Below are 25,576 nucleotides of genomic sequence, written 5' to 3' on the forward strand. Positions count from 1 at the left end.
ATAAATAAAATAATTAATTAATTAATTAATTAATTAATTAAGGCAACTTGAACTCCAATAAAAGAAAAAAAAATTTTTTAATTTGGATTAAAGTTAGAATGCCTGAACAAACTTTCTGTGAAGTGGTTACTTCCCCTTTCCTTAACTGAATTATTGGGATAGATAATAGATATTATGTCAAACTGCTATTGTAAAACAGAAGGCATATAAATTCACCTTAAGGCCAGTATTAATCCCCCCAAAAAAGGGCCAGTATTGATTAGATATGCTAAGACAGGAACCACTGAAACTGAACCCACAAAAATTAATTTGAGACAGTATATGATACCTGGTGGATAAAGAGATTATCACTTTAATGACAAGCTGTAAGACAGACTACTGGTACCAATGAATTCTCTGAACAGTAACAAAGTATATGTAGCCTATGAAAAAGTGTATGGCTCATCAAACCTAACAGTAGACTATAAAGCTTGAATAAAGTAGTGCCCCCATAATATCAGCAGTCCCTGATTTTATTTCAATAGTAGAAAAATATATATAGCAGGCTATAAGAGTGATACTCAGTGACTGACCCTGCAAATGTTTTTTTCTGCCTTGATTTCCCCCCACGAAAAAGCCAACAACAATTTTCCTTCACATGGAAGGATCAACAATTTACATTTACTCTGTTGCCAAAGGATTACTTAAATTCACCAGGTTACTAGTATGAGACTAGAAAGGATACAAGATCTTGATGATACCATGACAATATCACAAACTAAAGATAAAGGTACAACTGACTTAAGTGCAACAAGGACACCTATGACCAGAAGAACATGTTGATAAATCCACCAGGTCCAAGGACCTGCCCAAACAAGTGAAATTCTTAGGAATAACCTAGGCAGGTGCCACCCTTAACATTCCACAAGTAAAGAAAAATAAATTGTTTTTGCCATCTATCCCTAAAACTGAACAAGAAAAGCCCAACGTTTGGTGGTATATTTGAATTGTGAAGGACACATACTCCACATATGGGAATACTAGTAGCATCAATCAATACAACTACCCAAAAGAAGGCTGTATTTGAATGGGATCCTGAACAAAGGCAGGCCATATCTTAACTGCAAAAAGCAGTGTGTTTCCCCATGCTCTTGGGCTCCTACAATACAAAGATCTGACTTGGGGACTTTGAGCAACACAAACTTATGTAGAATAAAATTTATGGCAAAAAGCCAATGAGTACCAGTCAGCAGCATTAGGGTTTTGGACCAGAAAATTTCTGGATACCATGCTAAAATATACGCCATTTGAGAGAAAATTACTAACTTGCTCTTGGGCATTAAGACTGACTCTATGACTAAAGGACATAATATAACTCTACAATGTGAAACATACACAATGTATTGAGCAATAGAGGAACATCCTAGTAAGAAAGGCAGTGCCCAGAGGAGTTCCACATAAAATAGAAATGGTTTGTTCAGGAACATGTGACCAGCACGATGCAGAGTTATTTATTGTATTTATGAGCAAACAGCCTCTTTTCCCCTAATGATGACTTTAAAACCACTTAAGGAGCTGCTGAATCCTAGAATCGTATGTACCCTATGAACAGCTCTCTAAGAACAAAAAAAGAGAGCTGCTTGGTTGTCAACTATACTTCAAAACTGAATAAACTAATACATCGAAGAGAAAAGGGAAGGGAAGAGGGAAAGGAAGGGAAGGAGGAAGGGAAGGGGGAAGGGGAAGGGAAGGGAGCAGGGAAAGAAAGTGGGAAGAGAAGGGAAGAGAACGAAAACTAGTTTGTGGATTAACAGTTCCAAGGTGAACAGCATCCTATTTAGAAATCATTACTCCAACTGAAGACGATAACAAATCATATCAATGAGCTCAATGAGCTGAACATGCTGCTCTCCAAATAGGGTTTTTACTGAGCTCTGCAGTTGATGTCAGAAATGAGTGTAGTCGGGCACCTGGGTGCTTAGTCAGTTAAGCATCTGCCTTCGGCTCAGGTCATGATCCTGGGGTCCTGGAATTAAGTGTCACATTGGGCTTCCTGCTCAATGGGGAATCTGTTTCTCCCTCTGCCCCTCCTTCTACTTGTACTTGCTCTCTCTCCCTCTCGCTTATGAATATAATCTTTGAAAGAAGGAAGAGGGGCGCCTGGGTGGCTCAGTTGGTTGAGCATCTGCCCTTGGCTCAGGTCGAGATCCCGGGGTCCTGGGATCGAGTCCCACATCAGGCTTCCTGCGTGGAGCCTGCTTTTCCCTCTGCCTGTGTCTCTGCCTCTCTGTGTCTTTCATGAATAAATAAATAAAATCTTAAAAAAAAAAAAGAAAGAAGGAAGAAATGAGGGTAGTCTTGTGAGTTGTTTGCTAACTTTGTACAGATGATGAAGAGAGAAGACTCCACTATGACTCAATAATGTATGCTATATGGAACACCTGAAACTTCAGCTACAGGGGAACCACTGAAAGGTGTTTTAAAAAGGGAGTGAAGGGTGAGGAAGGACTCCATTTTAGCAAAATAACCCTGACAGCAATGTGGACAGAATTAATTTGACAAGGTAAAACTCAAAGCAAGAAGACCAACTCTAAGTGTGCTGTAGTAAGAGGAACCTAGGGTTTTATTTTATTTTTTTAAGATTATTTATTTATTTATTGAGAGAGAGAGGCAGAGACACAGGCAGAGGGAGAAGCAGGCACCATGCAGAGAGCCTGACGTGGGACTCGATCCAGGGTCTCCAGGATCACGCCCTAGGCTGCAGGCAGCGCTAAACCACTGGGCCACCGGGGCTGCCCAAACCTAGGGTTTCAAAGTGCAATGACAGGGGGACCTGAGTGGCTCAGTCTGTTAGCGCCCAACTCTTGACTTCAACTCAGGGTCATGAGATTGAATCCCACATCGGGCTCTGTTCTGGGCTGGGCATAGAGCCTGCCTGAGATTCCATCTCCCCCTCCTTCCTCTGCCCAACCCCTTCACCCCTTGCACTGGGGAGTGTGTGTGCACACGCACGCACATGCTCTCTCTCTCTTTCAAATAAATAAAGTGCAATGACATGAGTTCTACAAGAGTCTATCCTGGAAAAAATATACAATATAAAATATAAAATCATCTCTTTAATCGAGAGAGGATTAAAACTTAAAACCAAGTGGTAAAGGAAATGGTGAGGAAAAAAGAAGGATCAGGCAGGGCTAACCTCTGAGGGAAGAACAGTTGAAGCTATTCTTTCATGGGAAAAAGGATGCCATCTTCCTTCTCTTTTTGCTTCTCACCAATAATTTAAAAAGCATAAGTAACCCAAGGGCTCAAAGATCTGACCTACAGCTGTAAGAATGGCAATCTGTCTTGAGATTATTACAAAAACAATCAATGGTAAAATCTGGCCCTGAGGAGAAGGCATCCATAAGATTAGTCACATGAAGCGAAATATTAGCCAACTTGCAGGTAAGATTAAACATTCGGGAAAACAAAAACAAAAACAAAAACATTCGGGGACAAATTAAAGTTACAAAAGTTTAAAGCAGCAATTCTAAACAAATGTTCTATAGTACAGTAAAAAAGAACAAACACCATTAATTTTATTTGGTCAAGTTTGAGAGATTCCATATCCTGTGTCTGTATCCATATGCCATATGGAAGAAAATAAGCATATGGGTTTAAAATAGATCCAACTGCTTGTGTTCAAACCCAGGCTCTACTACTTAAGGTGAGAACCTATACAGATTTACTGAAGCTTTCTGCAAGTAGGCTCCCTCACCTTTTTAAAATAACACTTCTTGGATAGTTGGTGTGAATTAAACAAACATGCAGCATTCAAAAAAGTACCTCGCCCAAACTACAATAATTGTTAGCTATTAGGGCTAATATATTCCCTCTTTAAGAGGATTCTAAGGAATTCCAATGAACTTAAGGAATTAAAAGCACTAAGACACTCTATAGTTAAACACATTTAAATGTGATTAATCCTACTTAACCTACCCTTTTTTTGGGCAGGAGATCCATAAAACCTATTTCCATCAAATCAGCAGAAGTGTCATAAGAACACTTGAGAAAAGGCAGAACTATGGGTAAGCAAGAGCATCTTTTAAACTACAATACAACTTAATAGAAACTGGGAATTTTGCTAGAAGACAATTATACTCCTGACTAGAAATTTCAGTATGTTTCCAGAATAGTTCTAATGTAACAGACTAGTTAATAAGCGAAAACTACTGAATTCTGAGTGTATAACAGGGTTAGAATAGAAAGCTAGGTCTTACAAAATTAGTAATTCTGCTTGCTTATTTACGCAGTTTGCAGAAAAACGAGATTTATATCTAACATGAAACCAGTATATTTATGCTTTGATGTTAAAATGTGTATCAGCCATATTCACAGGAATATTACCTTTTCAGGTTACAGCCCAGAGCCTAAATACCACAGAATACTTGAAAAAAGCTTATTTGAACCAGAAGCACAGCAAATAAATTAATACAATTCCTTTCGCAAAACCAAATGTAATGATACATTTTTAACAAATTTTCATAAGACAATTAGATTTGAATGTGGAAACCATTATATAGTTCATGAAAAACATCTTGCTTTAAGAAATAAAATATATGAAAATGAGAAAATGCTAGCAAACAAAATTATGAATTAATTTAATAATTTTATAAAACATCTTAATAATATTTCGTGTTAAGCGATTATGACTTCTGTACCTATGTTCTTTGTGTTCCAATAGCTGACAGTCTCTACATGTCAATCTATCACATGTTTCACAGAAAAGTTTCAATTGTTCTTGTTTGTGTACAGGGCAGAAAACAGGGCGCTGACCAGATGCTCCAACAGATTCTGCAGTAAAATAAAACATATAGTTTTAAACTAAAAATTTTTATCTAACTTTCTAAATTCTTATTAATATTGATGTCCAAAGCATATAAAGAATAAATAGAAATGCTGTGAGGTAAAGGAGATTAATAGTATATTAATCATTAAAACTGCTTCTATCTTACCTGAGACATCTTCTTTCTTCCTGATCAAGTGATCTTTAGTGAATTTTACTCTTTGATGTGCTTCAATACATGTCTTACATAGCCACTCTCCACATTCTACACAAAAGCCAACTGCACTTGCATTGTCTTCACAACTAGTACATACCTAAAAGAGGAAACAAATACTAATCTACATCAAATTTACAAAATATAAATCCACAAAATAAAAACTTTCTGACCTGCTCTCAAATATACTAAATGACTAGAATAAAATTTTGTTATCCACTTATCTTCAATAAAAACCTTTTCCTTCCATATCAAAAATTCAAGTAAGTAAAAATCTAAGTTTTGTAACACAAAAACCATATATAAGATTTGAATTTTTAAGTAATAACTTTTCATCTAATCAGTTACGAGAGTATAAAAAAGAATTAAGATCCTTATTTTCAACTGGAAAAATAGAATTATATCTGAACTACTCTAAATTATGTAACTATCCAAATAGATTATTTACATTTCAATATCAAGATAAGAATATAAAGAAAAACTAATAAGAAGCATACCTGTTCTGATTTCTCATCAGAACTGCTAGGAGCTTCAGATGTATCTTTCACAAAATAATTATCCACAAGGTCTATCTGTCTGCATTCTTGGCGGCATACTGGGCACCGTATTACACCAACTACAACACAAAACAACAACATTAAATATTCCTCAAGAAAAAATAAGGAAACTGTGCATTATGCCCCTATGAAAAGCATTCATTCATATGTCACAGACAAGACCAAAGAAATGAACATTAAGAGTTGAGTAAAATAAATCCACTGAGTTATTCCATTGGGGAGGGGGGAATGATACCCTATTTAGAAAGAGAAAACAAGCATTTATACAAAAAAAAAAAAAAAAAAATCTAAAAGTGCTTTATTACAATGTGTTAGTCAGATAATGGCTTCCAAAGATATCCAGATCTTAATCTCTGGAACCTGTCAGAGTCACTTTATACAGCAAAGGCAACCTCTCGGGTATGATTAAATTAAGGCTGTTGAGATGGGAACATGCTGTCCTGGATTATTTGGGGGGGACCCTATATGTCATCTTTCAAGAGGGAGGCTGAGGAAGATTAGACTATAGAAAAGGGAAAGATGGCTAACAATGGAAGCAGAGATTGGAGTCATATACTTTGGGGATGAAGCAGTAAGACAAGAAATACAAGTGGCCACTGTAAACTAAAAAGACAAGGAAATGGGTTTTCTCCTTTTCAGAGCCTCTAGAAGGAATCAAATGAGACTACACTTTGACTCCAGCAGACATTGTGACTATAGCCCAGTAAAACTGGCAATAGTGAATGTGTGTTATTTTAAGCCACCCAGTCAATGGCAATTTTGTTACAGCAGCAACAGAAATAACAAAATCTATCATCTTAAAAATTCTGAATTGGTTCAGAACTACTTGAACTCACTTTCATGTGGGATGAAAGATCACATGTGCCTAAACCTCCTAGTGTTCTAGCATCTATCAGAAGAAACAAACCTATGGAAGTTAAAGTTAAAAACGAAAAAACAGCAATGCACTCAACACAACAAACTACTGTCAGCCATAAAACAACGGATATAGTAAAAATGACACAATCCTTACTTTCAAGAAAGGGTTCAAGATTAGAATGTAATATATATAGTTTATACCATGTACAACTATAGAAAGCATCATATGTATACGTAGATTAGAATATAAACAGAATCCCAAGAATTGTTAAGTATACAAATTACAGAACCTGAAGAAGTAGTTCCAATGGAAAACAGAAACTTAGACACAGTGTTACTCTAAAAGTAGGAATTTCAGGGGGCACCTGGGTGGCTCAATCCACTGAGCATATGAATATGACTCTTGGTTTCCACTCAGGTCATGATCTGGCTCCAAGCTGGGGGTGGTGCTTGAGATTCTCCCTTCCTTTCCCTCTGCCCCACCACCACCTGACCCCTGCTCACAGGTACACACGCTCACTCTCTCAAATAGATGATAGATAAGTAGGAACATCAATCTCTCAGTAGACATATATACTGTTAAAATAAACTAAAAGTTATATATCTGAAAACAAAATGTAGTTTTTATAATATAAAGTGCATATAAAGATCCTGCTCAACAGAAATACGTAATTTTTTTTTCAGATTTTACTTTATTCATGAAAGACAGAGAGAGAGAGATGCAGAGACACAGGCAGAGGGAGAAGCAGGCTCCCCACAGGGAGCCCAATGCAGGATTCGATCCCAGGACCCCAGGATCACGCTCTGAGCCAGAGGCAGATGCTCAACCACTGAGCCCCCAGGCGTCTCTAAAAGTAACTTTTCAAGTCAAAAGAAGAAACAGTATTGGAAAGAGAAAGGAGGAAAAGGGATATAAATATTTATTCATTTGAGTTGGCACTGAGTTAGAAACCTTCCAAAGAAACACAGAGTACAAAAAAATAAGAGTACAATAAAACAAGGAAGTAAGTGTAAGTAATTGTAGGAGCAAAACTACGGGAGCAACTAACGTCTCACAATAAATTAAGCTTTCACTGAAGAGGTCACACTTAAACACTGGTCTTGAAAAATTAACATTCGTTTACTAGTGTGCAGGCAAGTTTATTTTGCTGACCTTGGTTCTTCAAATCCTGTACATTCCTAAGGAAGGCCTATCTCCAACACTGGCCCTCAAATAGCTCCTATGACATGACCTCTAACTCTCAGAATATTCTGCCTGATAAGACTGTTGTATGCCTGAGGCCTTGGGCCATGCTGTATTAAGTTTGACCTCTAAAGGTGGATGGAGACTCAGCAGGTAGTGTGAGTTCTACGGAGGAGGCACCCCTATGTGACCATTCACCAATCAAAACCCTAGACACGGAGGCCCAGACAAGCTTTCCTGATTGGCAACACTCCTGCATATTGTCAGACATAGTTACTCTAAAACCAAGCATCTCCTTGAGCAACTACACTGAAAGGAGACATCTTGAAGCTTGTGCTTATTTTCTCCTGGACTTCATACCATGCACCTTTTCTCTCCTTGAAACAAAATGCAACCATGAGAATAATCAATCCTTCCAATATATCACTGAGCCTGAGGGTGACTCCAAACTTGGCTAGGAAAAGAAGAAACAGTATGCAAAAACAACAGTAAGTACAAAGTTCACAAATGAAAAAAAAGGGCTATAAAAGATAGAAAAATGTTCACACATACATAAGCATATGTAAGATATTGAAAAAGTTAAGAAATTGGCAGCATTTAACAAAGGAATATTTTTGTTGAAGGATACAAAAGATGGAGAGACATTCTGTTCTAAGCAAGAAACAATATTATAAAAGTATCCATGGGGCTCCTGGGTGGCTCAGTTGGTTAAGCCTCTGCCTTCGCTCAGGTCATGATCTCAGGGTCCTGGGACAGAGATCTGAGTCAGGCTCCCTGCTGTGCAGGGAGTCAGCTTGTCCCTCTCCCTCTGCTATGCTTGTTCTCTCTCATGCTCTATCTCTCTCAAATAAATACATAAAATCTTTTAGAGTATCCATCATACCCTACCCGTGTAAGTGAATAATTTCATGTACATCTTTGTCTTTCTGGGGACGCCTGGATGGCTCAAGGTTTGGCACCTGCCTTTGGCCCAGGGCGTGATCCTGGAGTCCCGAGATCAAGTCCCACATCGCACTCGCTGCATGGAGCCTGCTTCTCCTTCTGCCTGTGTCTCTGCCTCTCTCTCTCTCTCTATGAATAAATATATAAAATTTTAAAAAAATCTTTGTCTTTTTAAATCCAATAAACTGATTCTCAGATTCTTAAAAGTACTTCAATCTAGCAAGTAGGCATCACAGTTATAACAAAAATTCATCTATATCTCATCTCAAATCCCCATTAAAGTAATATTAAGGAATTTGGAAGATAAAATATCTACAAAGATGAAGGCAAAGGAAAGAGCAAAGCACTCAATTCAGTATATATGCAATTTTAAGAAATGTAGAAGCAAAATGAAACGAACACTGCAAAAGAAACCCAACCAAAAGTACACCAGGAATGAAAAATACATCAGAGAAATACTCTTATTTGCCATAAAAATTTTCAGACAAGGCTGGATTTCAGAAATTTGAGGCATGAAAGAAGTTCCAATGAGAGAGAAGAATAAATTAAAGTCCACAGGTATCAGCAAACCCCATTCCTAGGCTGACTACTTACACCTGACAGATTACCCAGCAGCTAAGGTGTCTTACCACCAAAACCAAAAGAGCTGAAGCTTCTTCAGGGATCATTCTGCTATCTGCTTCTATTTTTTTAAAATTTTATTTACTTATTCATAGACACAGAGAGAGAGAGAGGCAGAGACACAGGCAGAGGGAGAGAAGCAGGCTCCATGCAGGGAGCCTGATGTGGGACTCGATCCCGGGTTTCCAGGATCACACCCCAGGCTGCAGGCGGCGCCAAACTGCTGCACCACCGGGGCTGCCCTGCTTCTATATTCAATAAATTTAAAAATTATATATATGTTTGCTTTGAAAATGAGAGCCATTTTCCATTTGAGTTTATAAAGTAAGTATTATCCTTGTAATTAGTATAGATGAGTGTGCTCCTGACTCAATCATTGAGTGCTGGTTGTCATGATGAGTTCTGATCATTATATAAAACTAAAACCCAAACTCCAAAACCAAAGCTGCTGATTAACTTTATGCATAACATCCCTAGAACGGATTTCATTACTTCAAAGTTCAAGTTCTGACAGACCCATTCAGGCCTATTAGTTTCTTTTTAAATGACAATTTACTACAGTGTGTAATTATGGGGGATGTAGGGGAAATAGGGGAAGGAAGACACTTTTTAGAAAATACACAAGTCTACAAATCAGTTTATCTCCACAGTGTTAAGAGAAATTTAGCTTCAATAAGTTGACTGGTATGAACTTCCATTCAAGAATGATGGCTAAACAGATATGGAAAAGACCATCTGAAATGGCCAAACACAGAAATAACTAAAATACAACAAATTAATAGGTACTTTGAAAAATATATACCTAAGTCCCCAACCTAAAAAAGGCAAAACTAACATGCCAGAAAGAAAAGGGAACTCAAAGTTCAAGTGATCCAGTATCAGCTGATGCAAGTGGGTCAACAGGGGTTATAAGTATTACTACTGGGAACAGGAAGTATGACAAAAGTTAAAAGGTGAACTTGAACCCCTTCCATAAGACCATGGGGCAGGCTTTAAGTGCCCTACAACCTAAAATTTTTACCAACCCTAGAGTCATCCACAAGACGTCAGGACACCAAATAAGCTTTACGCATAGATATACAAGCAAATTTTGTGCTATCTGAACAGTACACACAAAGGCCAAGTCAAGAAACTAGTAAGAAGCTTACCTGGGAGCTTCCAAGTTGTTGAACTCATGGAGATTACGGGAGAGGCACACTTAGAGCATGGAAGCTTCACATCCCTTCCCACATACCCTGCCCTGTGGATCTCTTCCTCTTGGCTGTTTCTGTGTTATAACATTTTATAATAAGCTGGAAATCTATCTAGTGCTGGATGACTATAGGGAAGTTCATGATACAACTTCCAGCCCTGTACCCTCACACCCTGGCCCCAGTTTTCCTGAGACTTCAGAAACTGAATGGAAAATTGGGAGTAAATCTACCACAAATAAGAAGGAGCTCAAGGAATTCAGTCCAACATACTCTGGTCATCCTCCTCAAGGCTTAAGTCAACATTTCTCTTCTGCTCTCTATCCTAAAATCTTTTTATTTTTTTTTTTAAGATTTATTATATTAGGGATGCCTGGGTGGCTCAGCGGTTGAGCGTCTGCCTTCAGCTCAGGGTGTGATCCTAGAGTCCCGGGATTGAGTCCTATATCAGGCTCCCTGCATGGAGCCTGCTTCTCCCTCTATGCCTCTGCCCCTCTCTCTGTCTCTCAGAATAAATAAAATCTGGATCCCCGGGTGGCGCAGCGGTTTGGTGCCTGCCTTTGGCCCAGGGCGCGATCCTGGAGACCCGGGATCGAATCCCACGTCGGGCTCCCGGTGCATGGAGCCTGCTTCTTCCTCTGCCTGTGTCTCTGCCTCTCTCTCTCTCTCTCTCTGTGTGTGACTATCATAAATAAATTTAAAAAAAAATTAAAAAAAGAATAAATAAAATCTTAAAAAAAAAAAAAAGATTTATTTTAGTGAGAGAAAATGTGGGCTCCAGGGAGGGCCCAAGGGAGAGATCTCAAGCAGGCTCCTCACTGAGCATGGATGGAGCCCAGCCCAGGGCAATCTCACCACCATGAGATCATGACCTGAGCCAAAATCAGAAGTCAGATGCTTAACTGAGCCATCCAGGTGCCCCCCCCCCCCCCCAAGTTCAAATTCTTATTTTAAAACCTTCTTCAGGGACAGCCCGGGTGGCTCGGTTTAGTGCCACCTTCAGCCCAGGGCCTGATCCTGGAGCCTGCTCTCCCTCTGCCTGTGTCTCTGTCTCTCTCTCTCTCTCTTTTTCTTTCTCTGTGTGTCTCTCATGAATAAATAAAATAAAATCTTTTATAAATAAATAAAAATAAATAAAACCCCTTCATTAACCAACTCAGAACTCTTAAAAAAAATGTCCTCATATATACTTCTCTTTCTGGGATTCCTATTAAGATGAATTCACATATTCATTCAACAACAAAAAAAAAGAAGCTTCTCTGGAACCTTACAAACACAAAACTATCTCATTAGAATACCTCTCAATCCAGGGCATAAGTGGGACATCAACTTAGGACAGGCTCACAAAATAAAATTACAATGCATGAGGGAACCCAGTAAGAGTGAATCAACAAACACTATTAAGGCAAGAAATAAAAACCTAAACCACAGAAAATAAAACAATTTGAAAAAGAACTCAACAATGTGTAAGGTGTTGAGAGATAAAGGAACAAACAGAATCTATGAAAATAGAGCTAAAAAAGAATCACAGAGAAATACAAATTATAGAGAAATTCAGTTTACTGAATAAACTCAAAACACAAGTTAAATAGTAAGCAAGAGATAACTGAATAGAAAATTAATGAATTAGAAGACAGATATGAAGAAATCACACAGAATTCAGCAAAGAGATAAAGAAGGAACTACAAAAGAAAATAAGAAAGCTAAAGAGCTGAATGAGAAACTCTAGTTTCAAACATAGTAAAGAGGGAGGAAAAACTCTTACTGTTAGTTATTATATACAAGACAATTAGATTGATAGCAGATCTCATTAGTAAAAAGCAATGAAAAAAGTAACAGGGGTATCTTGAAAGCTTCTAGAGAAAGTAAGTCAATTTAGCAATTTAAATCCTGATAATGTCACTAATCAAAAGCAAGTTAAATTTTCAGACATAACAATACTGCTCATTGTTACAAGAATAAAGCTGTAAATTTGACCATATAAAACTGCCAATTTTAGACTATGTATGCCCTGCAAACACGGTAATTTTACACAATTTAACTTACTATTGACTTTAAGAACATGGAAAATATTTAGGGGTGCCTGGCTGGCTCATGAGTAGAGCATGCAACTCCTGATCTCAGGGTCATGAGTTTGAGCCCCATATTGGGCACAGAGTTTATTTCAATAAAAATTTTTTTAAAAAGTAGGAAGGGGATCCCTGGGTGGCGCAGCGGTTTGGCGCCTGCCTTTGGCCCAGGGCGCGATCCTAGAGACCCGGGATCGAATCCCACATCGGGCTCCTGGTGCATGGAGCCTGCTTCTCCCTCTGCCTGTGTCTCTGCCTCTCTTTCTCTCTGTGTGACTATCATAAATAAATAAAAATTTAAAAAAAAAAAAAAGTAGGAAAATGTTGAGACACAAAAAATAATCTGCAAAGTCATTAATAAAACATGTCTATATCTAAATATGCATGAGTTAAAAATATATATAAATATTAATTTAGGAAGATAAATAACATGAAATTAAAATATCAAACTATAATAATATGGTCTCTTATAATTAAGCTATACCTTTAAAAAGTCATTCTAAATACAGTATGAAGGGAAAATTGAGAGACTAAGTGTCAACTAAAAAGGTAAGGGGTGCCTGACTAGCTCAGTCAGTTAAGCATCTGACTCTTGATCTCAGCTCAGGTCTTGATCTCAGGGTCGTGAGCTGGGTATGGAGCCTACTTTAAATAATTCATTAAGGTTAAATCTTGCCATTATAAAATATAAGTGAGGCATCAAAATTCAACTGCATAAAGTACAGTCAAGTTGTTGGAAAGAAAAATAACTGTACAAACTTTCTTAGCCAGCCAATCACAAGTGTCCGAAGCTAAGACTTAAGTTTAGTATCATGCTTAAGTGTGTTCTAAAGACCACAGTTTGAAAACAATTATTATAAAATACCAGAAGAAATTCTAGGAATATCTACTCTACTGGCTGCCACCATTTTTTCAATTTGATTCACAAAAATTGGCTGATAAGACTAGTGGGGACACAGGGACTCTCTGCTACCACATATCCCCTGTCTTGTTTCTCAGTCCAACTTTGCTCTTCCTACTTCTGGCCTTCACCAGTAAGAATTTTAACCTTGCCTGTTTGAGAATGAAGGTTGTGCTGAGGATAGGAGACAATCATGACCAAATTATATCTATTTTTTAAAAGATTTTATTTATTTATTCATGAGAGACACAGAAAGAGAGAGAGAGAGGCAGAGACACAGGCAGAGGGAGAAGCAGGCTCCATGCAAGGAAGCCTGACATGGGACTCAATCCCAGGTCCCCAGATCAGGCCCTGGGCTGAAAGCAGCACTAAACCGCTGAGCCACCTGGGCTGCCCACCAAATTATATCTAAATTTGCATTACTATAAGGTTTTACTGTAAGACCAGTTAGTATTTACTTTGAAATTTTTATGTTTCAGTTTACTTAGTGCTCATACATAACCTCTCTGCGAAGTAGTTTCAATTAGTATCTTCACTTCAAAGGTGAGGAAATTGAGCTTCAGAGAAATCAGGTAATGTTCTCAAGGTCACTGGACACTGTAAATGGGGAGGGGGGATTTTAAGATCTAAAACCACGATATCGGAATCAATAATCCATGCTTTTAAAACCTATACTAAAGAGGCTAATTAAAAGGCTGATCCATTAGTAATGAAGTAAGACACTAAACTAAGGCAGTCATAATAGAAATACAGAGGATAAATTAGAGGCAGAATCAACTGTTTAATGAATAACTGCATGGTGATGGAGAGGTAGCAGTTACAGCAAAGCAAAAAATTAGAAATTCTAGATGATTTACAAGTTTCTGGCATGGATAATTACACAATTACTCAAAATAAGGGAAAGGGGAAAAAGTGAGGGAAAAGTAATTTTAGCCAAAATGTAATGAATATGTTTCAGATAGACTGTGTTTAACTAGCATAGTTTTGCAGCTGAAGCGTCTAGAAAGAACCATCAGCATATAACTAGTTAAAATCTGAAGCACAGTTATGATTAGCAAGGGGTGATCAAAGACAGTATGATATCTTTCAATATACTGATATTTATGGTCAAGCAGAAGAAAAGGACTTCACAGATTCAAGACACAGATTTCAACATTTACAATTGTAAATCCCAAGAAGTACATTTTACATTAAAAGCCAGTAAGGACCACCTGGCTGATTCAGTCCACAAAGCATGTAACACTTGATCTCAGGGTTGTGAGTTCAACCCCTACATTGGATACAGAGATGATTTATTTTTTTTTTTTTTTTTTTTTTTTTTTTTTTTTTTTTTTTATGATAGTCACGCACAGAGAGAGAGAGAGAGGCAGAGACACAGGCAGAGGGAGAAGCAGGCTCCATGCACCAGGAGCCCGACGTGGGATTCAATCCTGGGTCCCCAGGATCGCGCCCTGGGCCAAAGGCAGGCGCCAAACCGAGGCGCCACCCAGGGTTCCCCAGAGATGATTTAAAACTAAAATATTTTAAAGTAGGTTCCATGCTCAACATGGGGCTTGAACTCACATCCCTGAGATCAAGAGTCATGTGCTGGGCAGCCTGGGTGGCTCAGCAGTTTAGCGCCGCCTTCAGCCCAGGGCCTGATCCTGGAGACCCGAGATCGAGTTCTATGTCAGCGCTCGGCATGGAGCCTGCTTCTCCCTCTGCCTGTGTCTCTGCCTCTCTCTCTCTCTCTCTCTCTCTCATAAATAAATATTAAAAAGAAAAAAGAGTCATTTGCTCTACTGACTGAACCATCCAAACACCCCAAAAATAAAATCTTGAAGGAAAAAAGCCAGTACAAACACACATATGCATAACTGAAATAAATGAGAATCAAACAGAAGTCAATTACAAAACAAACAAATACTTTTTCTATTAATTCCTCATGATTAACTTGTCATCACTGTACCAATTTACTTTTAAAATTATATTCTATTCCTAGGGGTGCCTGAGTAGCTCAGTGTGTTGAGCACCTGACTGCTGGTTTCAGTTCAAGCCGTGATCTCATAGGTCATGGGATATGAGCACCAGGTCAGGCTCCTCACTCAGCAGGGAGTCTGCTTGAAATTCCCTCCCTCTACCCTTTCACTTTGTTTTGCTCTCACTAGAGAGCACCTGTGCGGGCTCCCTAAAAATAAATAAATAAATCTTTTTAAAACAAATAAAATTAGATTCTATCCCTGAATGTCAGTTAACTACTAGCATGAACTTACACTTTTTTTTTTTTTTTTTTTTTTGATGTAAGCACTAAATCCAGCATGGGGCTTGAACTCAAAACCCCAAATTCAAGAGTCGCATGCTCTACAAACTGAGCCAGCCAGGCACCCCAACCTAATGCTCTTTTTATTCAACCCCTAGCTTTTTTCCCATATCCTGGAATGGTTAGTCCAAATCTTTAATCATCAACTTCTATCTCTTTTCCCTTAGAAAATAATTGTGAATACAAAATATAGATACATTTTCAGGTGAGAAGGAAATACAAGAGGACTTGCACCCATGGCATGGCCTTTAATTACCCAAGTGGGAGGCCAGATCAAGTGATGAGAGTGAGAGGCTTGTGAGCTTAAGTGCTGAAAGACTGAATAATCCAGAGAACAGGAAAAACAGGCTAGAAGGTATATTATCAGGTATCAAGAATCCCAAGTTTGAAAGATATAACCATTCCTAAGACTAATTCCTCCCTCCATCTTGAACCCATCTCCTGTCCAGCTCTATTCGTTCCCTGTGTACATCCAGTAATATGAACCTAGGAAGTATTACATATTTACTGACAGGCAGGCAAAAAATAATAACTAGAAGGTCACCTGGGTGGCTCAGTCAGTCCGACTCTTGATTTCAGCTCAGGTCATGATCTCCAGGTCATAAGATAGAGCCCTACATGGGGTTCCATGCCCAGCATGAAGCCTGCTTAAGATTCTCTCTTTCCCTCTCTCTTTGTCCCTTCCCGACCTGCATGCTCTTAAAAAAATTTTCAATTCAAAAACTTTGTATAATTAGAAAATAAGTTCATTAACATATATATCAATCTAATTACAATATTCAGCATTATCTGTTTTTTTTAAAGATTTTATTTATTTATTCATGAGAGACACACAGAGGCAGAGACACAGGCAGAGGAAGAAGCAGGCTCCATGCAGGGAGCCCAACATGGGACTCGATCCTGGCTCTCCAGGATCAGGCCCTGGGCCGAAGGCAGGTGCTGAACCACTGAGCCACCCAGGGATCCCTACTCAGCATTATTTGAAATAAAATACCAAAGTGTCTTTTTTCTTTTTTTTTTCAGTTTTTTTTTTTTTTTTTTTTAAATATTAACAGAAACTTGTGCAAGGGATGCCTGGCTGGTTCAGTGGTTATGTCTCTACTTTTGGCTCAGGTCGTGATCCTGGGGTCCTGGGATCGAGTCCTACATCACGCTTGCCTGCAGGGAGCCTGTTCTCCTTCAGCTTATCTCTGCCTCTCTCTGTCTCTCACGAATAAATAAAATCTTTTTTTTTTTTTTAAAAGGAAAGAAAACTTGTATAAAAATAATGTGGCTTTGTTTTTGTTTTTTTTTTTTTAAGTAGGCTCCACATGTAGCATGGAGCACAACACAGGGCTTGAACTAGATCAAGACCTGGAGTGAGATCAACAGTCACACGCTTCACTGACTGAACTACCCAGGCACCTCAAAATAACTTTTTTTATATTGGTGATATGGACAAGTTATAGCCTGCCAGCTAATAAAAAAAATGCAGTATCAAACAGTTCAGCCAACAATTTTTAAGATTTTATTTATTTGACAGAAAGAGAGAGAGAGGTAGAGACAGCATACGCATGCACAAACAGGGGGAGGAGAGTTGAAGAAGGCAGGTTCCCCACAAACCAGGGAGCCTGATGGGGGGTGGAGGGGGATCCCAGGACTCCAGGATCATGATCTGAGCCAAAGGCAGATGCTCACCCAACTGAGCCGTCCAGGTTCCCCAGCCAATAATTTATTAAGAATGATTTTTATACTTTTAAAAAAGAAGAAGGTAAAAGCTACAGAGATAGTATTTGGACACATAGTCTAAAGTGTTTACTACCAGGTTCATTACAGAGAAAGTATAGAACATCCAGCTTAAATGACTGGATTTCACTAACCCAGGTGGAAACGATGCCATATAACAGAAAATTTAACATAGTTCTTAAATTCAAGTACTCCAATCCAAATCTACAGAAATTCTGAGACTTCTTTGTACCTATATTTCACACGACACAGCTTCAATCTGTGTATGCATATATATGCTTGCATGAGTAAACTTGCATGCAACTCTAATTTCCTTTCTCTCTTTTTATGGGGGCAAGGGGTAGGAAGCCAAAAAGACCCAGGGAAGCATGAAGATATGACCATGAAGACCCATGATTTGATGGGCTATTTGGGTCTGTTTATTCATTGGCTCCTTTAGGAGACCATCTGACTTCTGCAAAGGGAGGCTCAAACAGTCCCTGGATCATGAAAGGGAAGCTCCTAAGCTCAATGTACAAGCTGAGCAGGGAAAGAGTAAGATCTGATACTTCCAGGATAACATATAATTTGAAAATGCATTCAGTACAGGACAGCTGAAACATAGTTTCTTTTTGTTTGTTTTTTTTTAAGATTTTATTTACATATTCATGAGAGACACAGAGAGAGGCAGAGACAGGAGAAGCAAGCTCCATGCAAGGAGCCTGATATGGGACTTGATCCCAGGTCTCCAGGATCACGCCCTGAGGCAAAGGCAGATGCTCAACCACTGAGCCACTCAAGCATCCCTGAAGCAAAGTTTATGATGTCTTCCATGGTCTACTGGTTCACCACTGACCAATAGCCACACCACCACCCTCAAGCTTGACCCTGTAAATGAAGTCATACTCATGAATACGCAAAGAACAAGTATAACCCATTTGAGGAGGTTCAGTAACTTGAGGGAGACTGAAGTGAACAATCAGAACCAGATGGCTGCTGAGGCAGAACTAATGAAAGAAACAAGAGAACTTGAGTTCAGAAAAATGTACTGAGAACTTTCACAGAAATGCAATTAGAATACAGATAACAAAAGGAAAAGTGCTCTGCTAGAATTAAGTAAGATTTCAAAATTTTAATAATCAGAAGACCTGAAAACAGAATGGAAACTCCTAAGAGGCAAATTGATAGTTTGGAAGATCAAATTAAGAAACATACCTAAAACAAAAGAAGGCTGAAAGAGAAAAGGATAAATAAATACATACCAGCAAATGGGTAACTATTACAGTTACACTACTGAAAATCAAAGACAAGAAAAGTGACTCATGATATACAGGGAAACAGTAAGAGTAATAGTAGACTTAGCAGAACCACTAGAGACCAGGAAGCAGGGGAATGACATTATTCAAACGAGTGAAAGAAAAAATTACCAACCAAGAATTCTTTTTTTTTTTTTTTAAAGATTTTATTTATTTATTCATGAGAGACACAGAGAGAGAGGCAGAGACACAGGCAGAGGGAGAAGCAGGTTCCATGCAGGGAGCCTGATGTGGGACTTGATCCCGGGACTCTAGGATCATGCCCTGAACTGAAGGCAGACGCTTTAACCGCTGAGCCACCCAGGTGTCCCCCAACCAAGAATTCTACATTCATCAAAATTAACCTGTGAAAGTGGAAATAACCACATATAAACATGGATTGAGGAAATTCATTGCAAGTCCACCTGCCTTACAAGAAATACTAAAGAAGGTTCCTCAGTCTGAAAGGAAGTGACATCAGACAGTAACTCAAACGTAGACAAAGAAATAAAGACCACAGGTAAGGTTAATTACATAAGTGTTTAACAATATAAACCTACTTTTTCTTTTTAACTGACTTAAAAGAAAACTCTACAAACAGCAGCAGAAAGGAAGAGAAAGGAAATGGAAGTCATCCAGAAGCAAGGACATGACATCAAACCATAACCCAAAACCACAAAAATTAAAGTGTACCAGAAATAGTAAATATATGCAGATTCATATAAAGCACTGTATTTTTTTCCTTTATTCTCAACTTCTTTGAAAACTCTAAGAGTGTACCAACAATAACAATAAACATATTACTGGGTTTATAATACAGATGTAACATAGAGAACACCACCACAAAGGAGAACTACATCGGAGAAAGAGTCTATTATTTTACTGAAACCAAGTTAGTAATAATCTAATGTAGACCTGTGATGGGGTGCCGGGTGGTTCAGGTGGTTAAGCATCCCAATTCTTGGTACTAGCTCAGGTCTTGATCTCAGGGTTGTGAGGTCAAGTCCTATACTGGGCTCCACAGTGGGCACAGAGCCTACTTAAAAAAAAAAAAGACTGAATAAAATTTACAGACACACTCGAAAACCCATCTATTTCGGAACACTGAGAACCACTAAGAGACAAAACAAGAAGTGCTGATTCTACAAAAATTAGGAGAATTTCAGATAAAACAGTGAGAGATGCTGCCCTTCTTAAATGAGAATGATCCTATGATCCTCACTCCCACCCCAACAGTCTGACCTGCAAGATCAGTAGATTTACTTGAGCAGGATTGACCATAAAACCAGTAGCTTTGGTGCAGTATGAGGCAGAATCAATTAGGGGAGGAGGGCAAACGTGAAAAACAGAAGCTTTGCCACTAAAAATAAGAATCTCAGGAAATAACAGTTTGCTAATATATACCAAGGTTAAGGTCATAGAGCAAGCACCAACCCAAACATAAAATTAACACAGCTGACTCTTGAACACAGATTTGAACAGTGCAGGTCCACTTACAGGTGGGTTTTTTACATTACTGTAAATGCATTTTCTCTTCCTTATGATTTTCTTAATATTTTCTTGGGGCACCTGGATAGCTTAGTTCATTAAGCAGCTGACTTCTGCTCAGGTCATGATCTCAGGGTCTTGGGATCAACCCTGTGTTGGGCTCCATGCTCAGTGGGGAACTCTGTTTCAGCCTCTGGCCCTGTTCCCCACTTACATGCACATGCATGTACTCTCTAATAAATAAAATATTACAAAAAAAAATAAAACCTTAAAAACTTAAAAAATAAAATAATGTTTTCTCTAGCTTGCTTTACTGTAGGAATACAGTATATGATACATATAATGTATAAAATGTGTTAATCAACTATTTATGTTATCAGTAAGGTTTCCTATCACCAGCAGGCTATTAGTAGTAACGTTCGGGGAGAGTCAAAAGTTATATGAGGATTTACAAGTACGCCAGAGTCAGTGCCCCCTTCCCCACGTTGTTCTAGGGTCAACTCTATACTTAAAATGAGAGAGTCACAGAAGGACTAAAACTCTCCACACGTAATTGGCTAACTAAATGGGAGACCCAAGAAATCCCAGCAAAAACTAAAGGTCTTGTGAGACTAAAAACTGGCCACAAATTTGAAAGTTTTCCCAAATCACTGAGATCAATCATTACTGGGTGTACGACTCATAGGCTCAAGGCATTCAATCACAACTAATGCTGAAAGCACAGAGTGACCACCAAAATATGCAAATATAGGAGCAAGCCCTACAAAACCAGGCTAAACAAAAACAAAAACACTGAAAAAGGACGTCAGCAGCTATACACTATACAAAAGATAGATTCCACATTTTAAGTCTAGGCAAGTCATTAAAAAATACCAACAAATAGGGGAGCCTGGGTGGCAGGGTCAGTTAAGTGTCTGCCTTCAGCTCCAGTCATGATCCTTGGGTCCTGAGATTGAGCTTAATGTTGGGCTCCAAGTTCAGCGGGGAGCCTGCTTCTCCCTCTGGTGCGCGCTCTCTCTCTCAAATAAATAAATAATTCTTAAAAAAAATACCAACAAACCACAGAAAGATAAAGCAGAATTTAAAGTGGCTACAATATAGATACATATTATCTAAGATATCAAATTGAGAAAACATTCAAAGAAATAGCAAAAGTGTGACCTGTGACCTGTGACCTAAGGGAAGAAGAAAAAAATCAGTCAATTGATCACTTGAGCCCAGACCTGGAGGTAGTAGACAAAGATTTTGAAACAGCTATTATAAATATTCCCAAGAATAAAAGGAACCTTTCGAAGAATAAAGTAAAATAGAAGGGCAGTGCCTCAACAGAAAGTCTCAATAGAGTACTAGAAACTATAACAACCCACAAAGATGAAGTACAATATCCAAAATAAAAATTTCATTATATAGCTGAGCTCAATAGCAGACTTGAGTGAACCTGTAGATAAATAAACGTATTCAGGAACACCTGGGTGGCTCAGCGGTTGAGCATCTGCCTTAGGCTCAGGGCATTATCCTGGGATCTGAGATTGAGTCCCACATCAGGCTCCTCCCAGGGAGCATGTTTCTCCCTCTGTCTGTGTCTCTGCCCCCCCCCCTCTCTCTCTCTGTCTCTCATGAATAAATACATAAAATCTTTTAAAAAATAAAAATAAACATATTCAATCCAAAAAAAGGAAAAATGACTAAAGAAAATGAAACAGATCCTCAGAGACTAGCAAGACAATGCCAAAAATCCCAACATAAATGTAATGCGAATCCAAAAACAGAAAGTAGGAAAAACATGTAGAAATAATAGCTGAAAATGTTCCAAACTTGATGAAATACATTAATCTGCAGATTCAAAAGGCTGGAAGAACTCCAATTATGATAAAAAGAAAGCCAATCAAACCTAGATTATCTCAAACTCAAACTGCTGACAAAGATTTTCAATTAAAATACTCAAAAGTAGCAAGAGAAAAACAATTCATTACATATGAGAGAACAGTACCATTAACATCACTTTTCATCAGAAACAATGAGGCCAGAAAGCAATGAAATAACATTTAAAGTACAGAAAGACTGTAAACCAAGAATTTAATAGCAAGCAAACATATTCTTCAAAATGAAAGCAAAATAAAAATATCCTTAGGTAGATAAAATTTAAGAGAATGTCATTTGCATGGTTGTACCACAAAAAATAATAAAGGAAGTACATCAGGCTGAAAAGAATTGAAATGAGAGACAGATCCACAGGAAGGAAATGAAAAGCATTAGATATAGTAAACATGGAGGAAGACACCAAATATTTTTTCCCACTTAACTTCTTTAATGGGAACAAGACCGTTTAAAACAATAATAAAAAAAAAATCAAAAAATAAATCAAAAAATAAAAAAAAAAACAATACTCATAACAATGCACTGATGACTTTTTAAATATTTACATGGAATAGTATAACAGTAACAGTACAAAGAAGAGGAATGGATCTACAGTGAAGCAAAGTTTCTGTATTTTAACAAAATTAATATAGTATTATTCTGAAGAGGCTTAAAATGGACATGTAATAGCCAAAGTTATAACTAAAACAAAAAGTGAAAACAAAATCAGAGAAAATTTTAAAGTGCATTAAAAATATCAATGGACACAAATGTATAATAAAATAACAAACTGACATGATACAGATAGAAAACAAACAGCAAAATAGCCAACTTAAATCTAATCTATCTTTTACTTATATTAAATAGAAGTGGACTAAGCACTCCAGAGATTATCAGACTAGATAAAACACAAAACCCAACTATATGCTATCTAAAACAAACATTTTTAGATTCAAACACATAACAGGTTTAAAGTAAAAGAAGGGGATTGAGCACATGGGTGGTTCAGTCAGTTAAGCATCCAACTCTTGATTTCAGCTCAGGTCATGAACTCAGCCTCATGAGAGCTAACTCTGCACTGGGCTCTGCACTGAGCATGGAGCTTTGGGATATCTCTCTCTCTCTCTCTCTCCCTCTGCCCCTCCACCTGTTTGTGCAGGCACACATGCTCTCTTTCTCCTCCCTCTCAAATTAATTAATTATTTATTTTTAAAATAAATAAAGTAAAAGGAGGGAAAAAGACCAGGAAAATAAAATAACCATAAGAAAAATAGAATGGCTAAGTTAACATCAGGGGAAAAAAAGTCAAATGAGTAATTTTATGAGATACAAAGATAAAAATTTTTATATGCTAAGTATCAATACATCACGAATATGTAACAATTATGAATGTATATGCACCTAACAAATAAATGAAGCAATAGGTAACAGATGAATGAAGAATCAACAATTCAACAATTTCAGTTGTAGATTTCAATATTCATCTCAGGAATTAATTATTAGTAAGAGTACAGATCCCTGAACATACTAACCAACTTGATATAACTGATATATATAGAGCACTCCATAAGAGACAGTACAATACACATACTATTGACAGTATAGTACACACACCACAAACAGAACATTCTCAAGGACAGACCATTTATTAGTCCAGAGATGGGCATATTAAGACCCATGTGATAGATAAAGTCCAGTCTATTTCTATGTGGCCCTCAAGAACTGGTTCGCTTTTTTTTTTTTTTTCTATTATTTAAAAGTTGTGAGAGGTTTTTATTTCCTCCTGACAACAAATTCTTGGTATCATTTCCAATACTACTTCTCCAACTGTGACACCAACTAGATGGCCTACAATTCAATTCTGACACTAACTACCTAGAATTAGCATTAGACTCTAAAAGTTAAAGGCTCAGCATCACAAGACTGCCCCCAGATGCCAATCACAAGTCGTAGGTTATCACTAGTACTTATTACCAACTGGTGATATATTCAGGAGGTTTCCACAACCCTGTTTCGGGTTCAATTATTCATGAGAATGACTTCCAGAACTCAGGGAAGTTCCTTTTTTTTTTTTTTTTTTTAAGATTTTATTTATTTATTCATGAGAGACACACACAGAGAAAAAGAGAGAGAGGGAGAGACAGGGGCAGAGGGAGAAGCAGGCTCCATGCAGGGAGCCTGATGCAGGACTCGATCCCAAACTTCAGGATCACAACCCAAGCAGAAAGCAGACGCCCAACCGCTGACCCACCCAGGCGTCACTGGAAAATTCTTTACTTACTATTAACAACTTTATATTATAAAGGACAGAACTCAGGGGGTGCCCAGATGGCTCAGTTGGATGGATGGCTGCCTTCAGCTCAGGTCATGATCTCAGGGTCCTGGGATTTAGTTCAACATTAGGCTCTCTGCTTAGCCTGCTTCTCACTCTCCTTGCCCCCTACTCATTCTCTCTATATATCACTCTCAAATAAATAAATAAATAAAATTTTTTAAAAAGGATAGAACTCAGGAATACTCAAATGGAAGAGATGCACAGAACAAGGCATGAAGAAGCACAGAGCTTCCATATCTTTTCCAGGAACCACACTTTTTCACACCTGCACGCCTTAACCACCCAAAGCACTCCAAATACCACTGTTTAGAGGTTTTTACAGAGGTCCCATTGCATAGGCACACACTGGCCATTGGTGGTTAATTCAATCTTTAGCCCCTCATCACTCCTCAGAGGATCCAGGATCTTTCAGCCCCTCTAATCACATAGCTGGTTTCTCTTACCAGCCTCTATCCTGAAGCCATCTAGAGGTCCACTAAGAGTCATCCTCTTAGAATAACCTCAGGTGTGATTGAAAGTGGTTTGTTACAAGAAACAAAAGATGCCATCAGCCCTATCATTCAGTCTTAAATGCTCTGTGTCAGGAACCAAGAACAAAGACCAAATACATACTTCAAACTGTATGGGGATGGATGGTGGGAGCCACAAGAGAGACCTGACATGGCCTACAAAGCATAAAACATAAACTATTGTTGGTAAAGAAATAGTTTACCAACTCTTGTACTAATTAATTCATAAGACAAATCTCAATAATTGGAAAAGGCTTCAAATCATAGATAGTATGCTCTCCTACCACAATTTAATTAGAAAACAACAACAGAAAGAAATATGGAAAGCCCCAAATATTTGGAAATTTAAAAAACAAATTTCTAAGTAACCCATGGATAAAAAGAGAAATCATAAAAACAATTAGAAAATACTGAATTGGGGTACACCTGGCTGGCCCAATCAGTCACATAATTCTTGATTTCATGGTCATGAGTTTGAGCCCCACAATGGGTGTAAAGATCAAATAAACTTTAACAAGTTATCTTTAAAAAAAAAAAAAAGAAAATACTGAACTGAATTAAAAATTAAAACTAATATGTATAAAATCATAGAATGTAGCTAACATAATACTTGGAATCCAACAAAACATTCTGTCATGATAAAATGTTCCATATCTGCACTGTCCAATGTGGTAGCCACTAGGTAAATGAGAGTAGTAAACATCTGAAAGGTGACTACAGTGACTGAGAAACTCAAAATTTCAATTTTCT

The 25,576-nt window shown here is 38.0% G+C and overlaps 1 protein-coding gene across 2 annotated transcripts in view; it reads right to left on the reverse strand.

The window, feature by feature from the left end:
• TRIM33 (tripartite motif containing 33) overlaps positions 1-25,576 on the reverse strand; it is a 113,350-nt gene that overhangs the window by 55,395 nt on the left and 32,379 nt on the right. For both annotated transcript variants that reach the window (XM_038561828.1, XM_038561827.1), the window contains exons 2-4: positions 5,516-5,634; positions 4,974-5,118; positions 4,680-4,812 (exon numbers count right to left, since the gene is read on the reverse strand). In XM_038561828.1, coding sequence (XP_038417756.1) covers positions 4,680-4,812; positions 4,974-5,118; positions 5,516-5,634 — 397 coding nt within the window. The remainder of the gene's footprint in view (positions 1-4,679; positions 4,813-4,973; positions 5,119-5,515; positions 5,635-25,576) is intronic.

This window comes from Canis lupus, chromosome 17 (genome assembly GCF_011100685.1).
Source record: "Canis lupus familiaris isolate Mischka breed German Shepherd chromosome 17, alternate assembly UU_Cfam_GSD_1.0, whole genome shotgun sequence".
Classification (NCBI taxonomy): domain Eukaryota; kingdom Metazoa; phylum Chordata; class Mammalia; order Carnivora; family Canidae; genus Canis; species Canis lupus.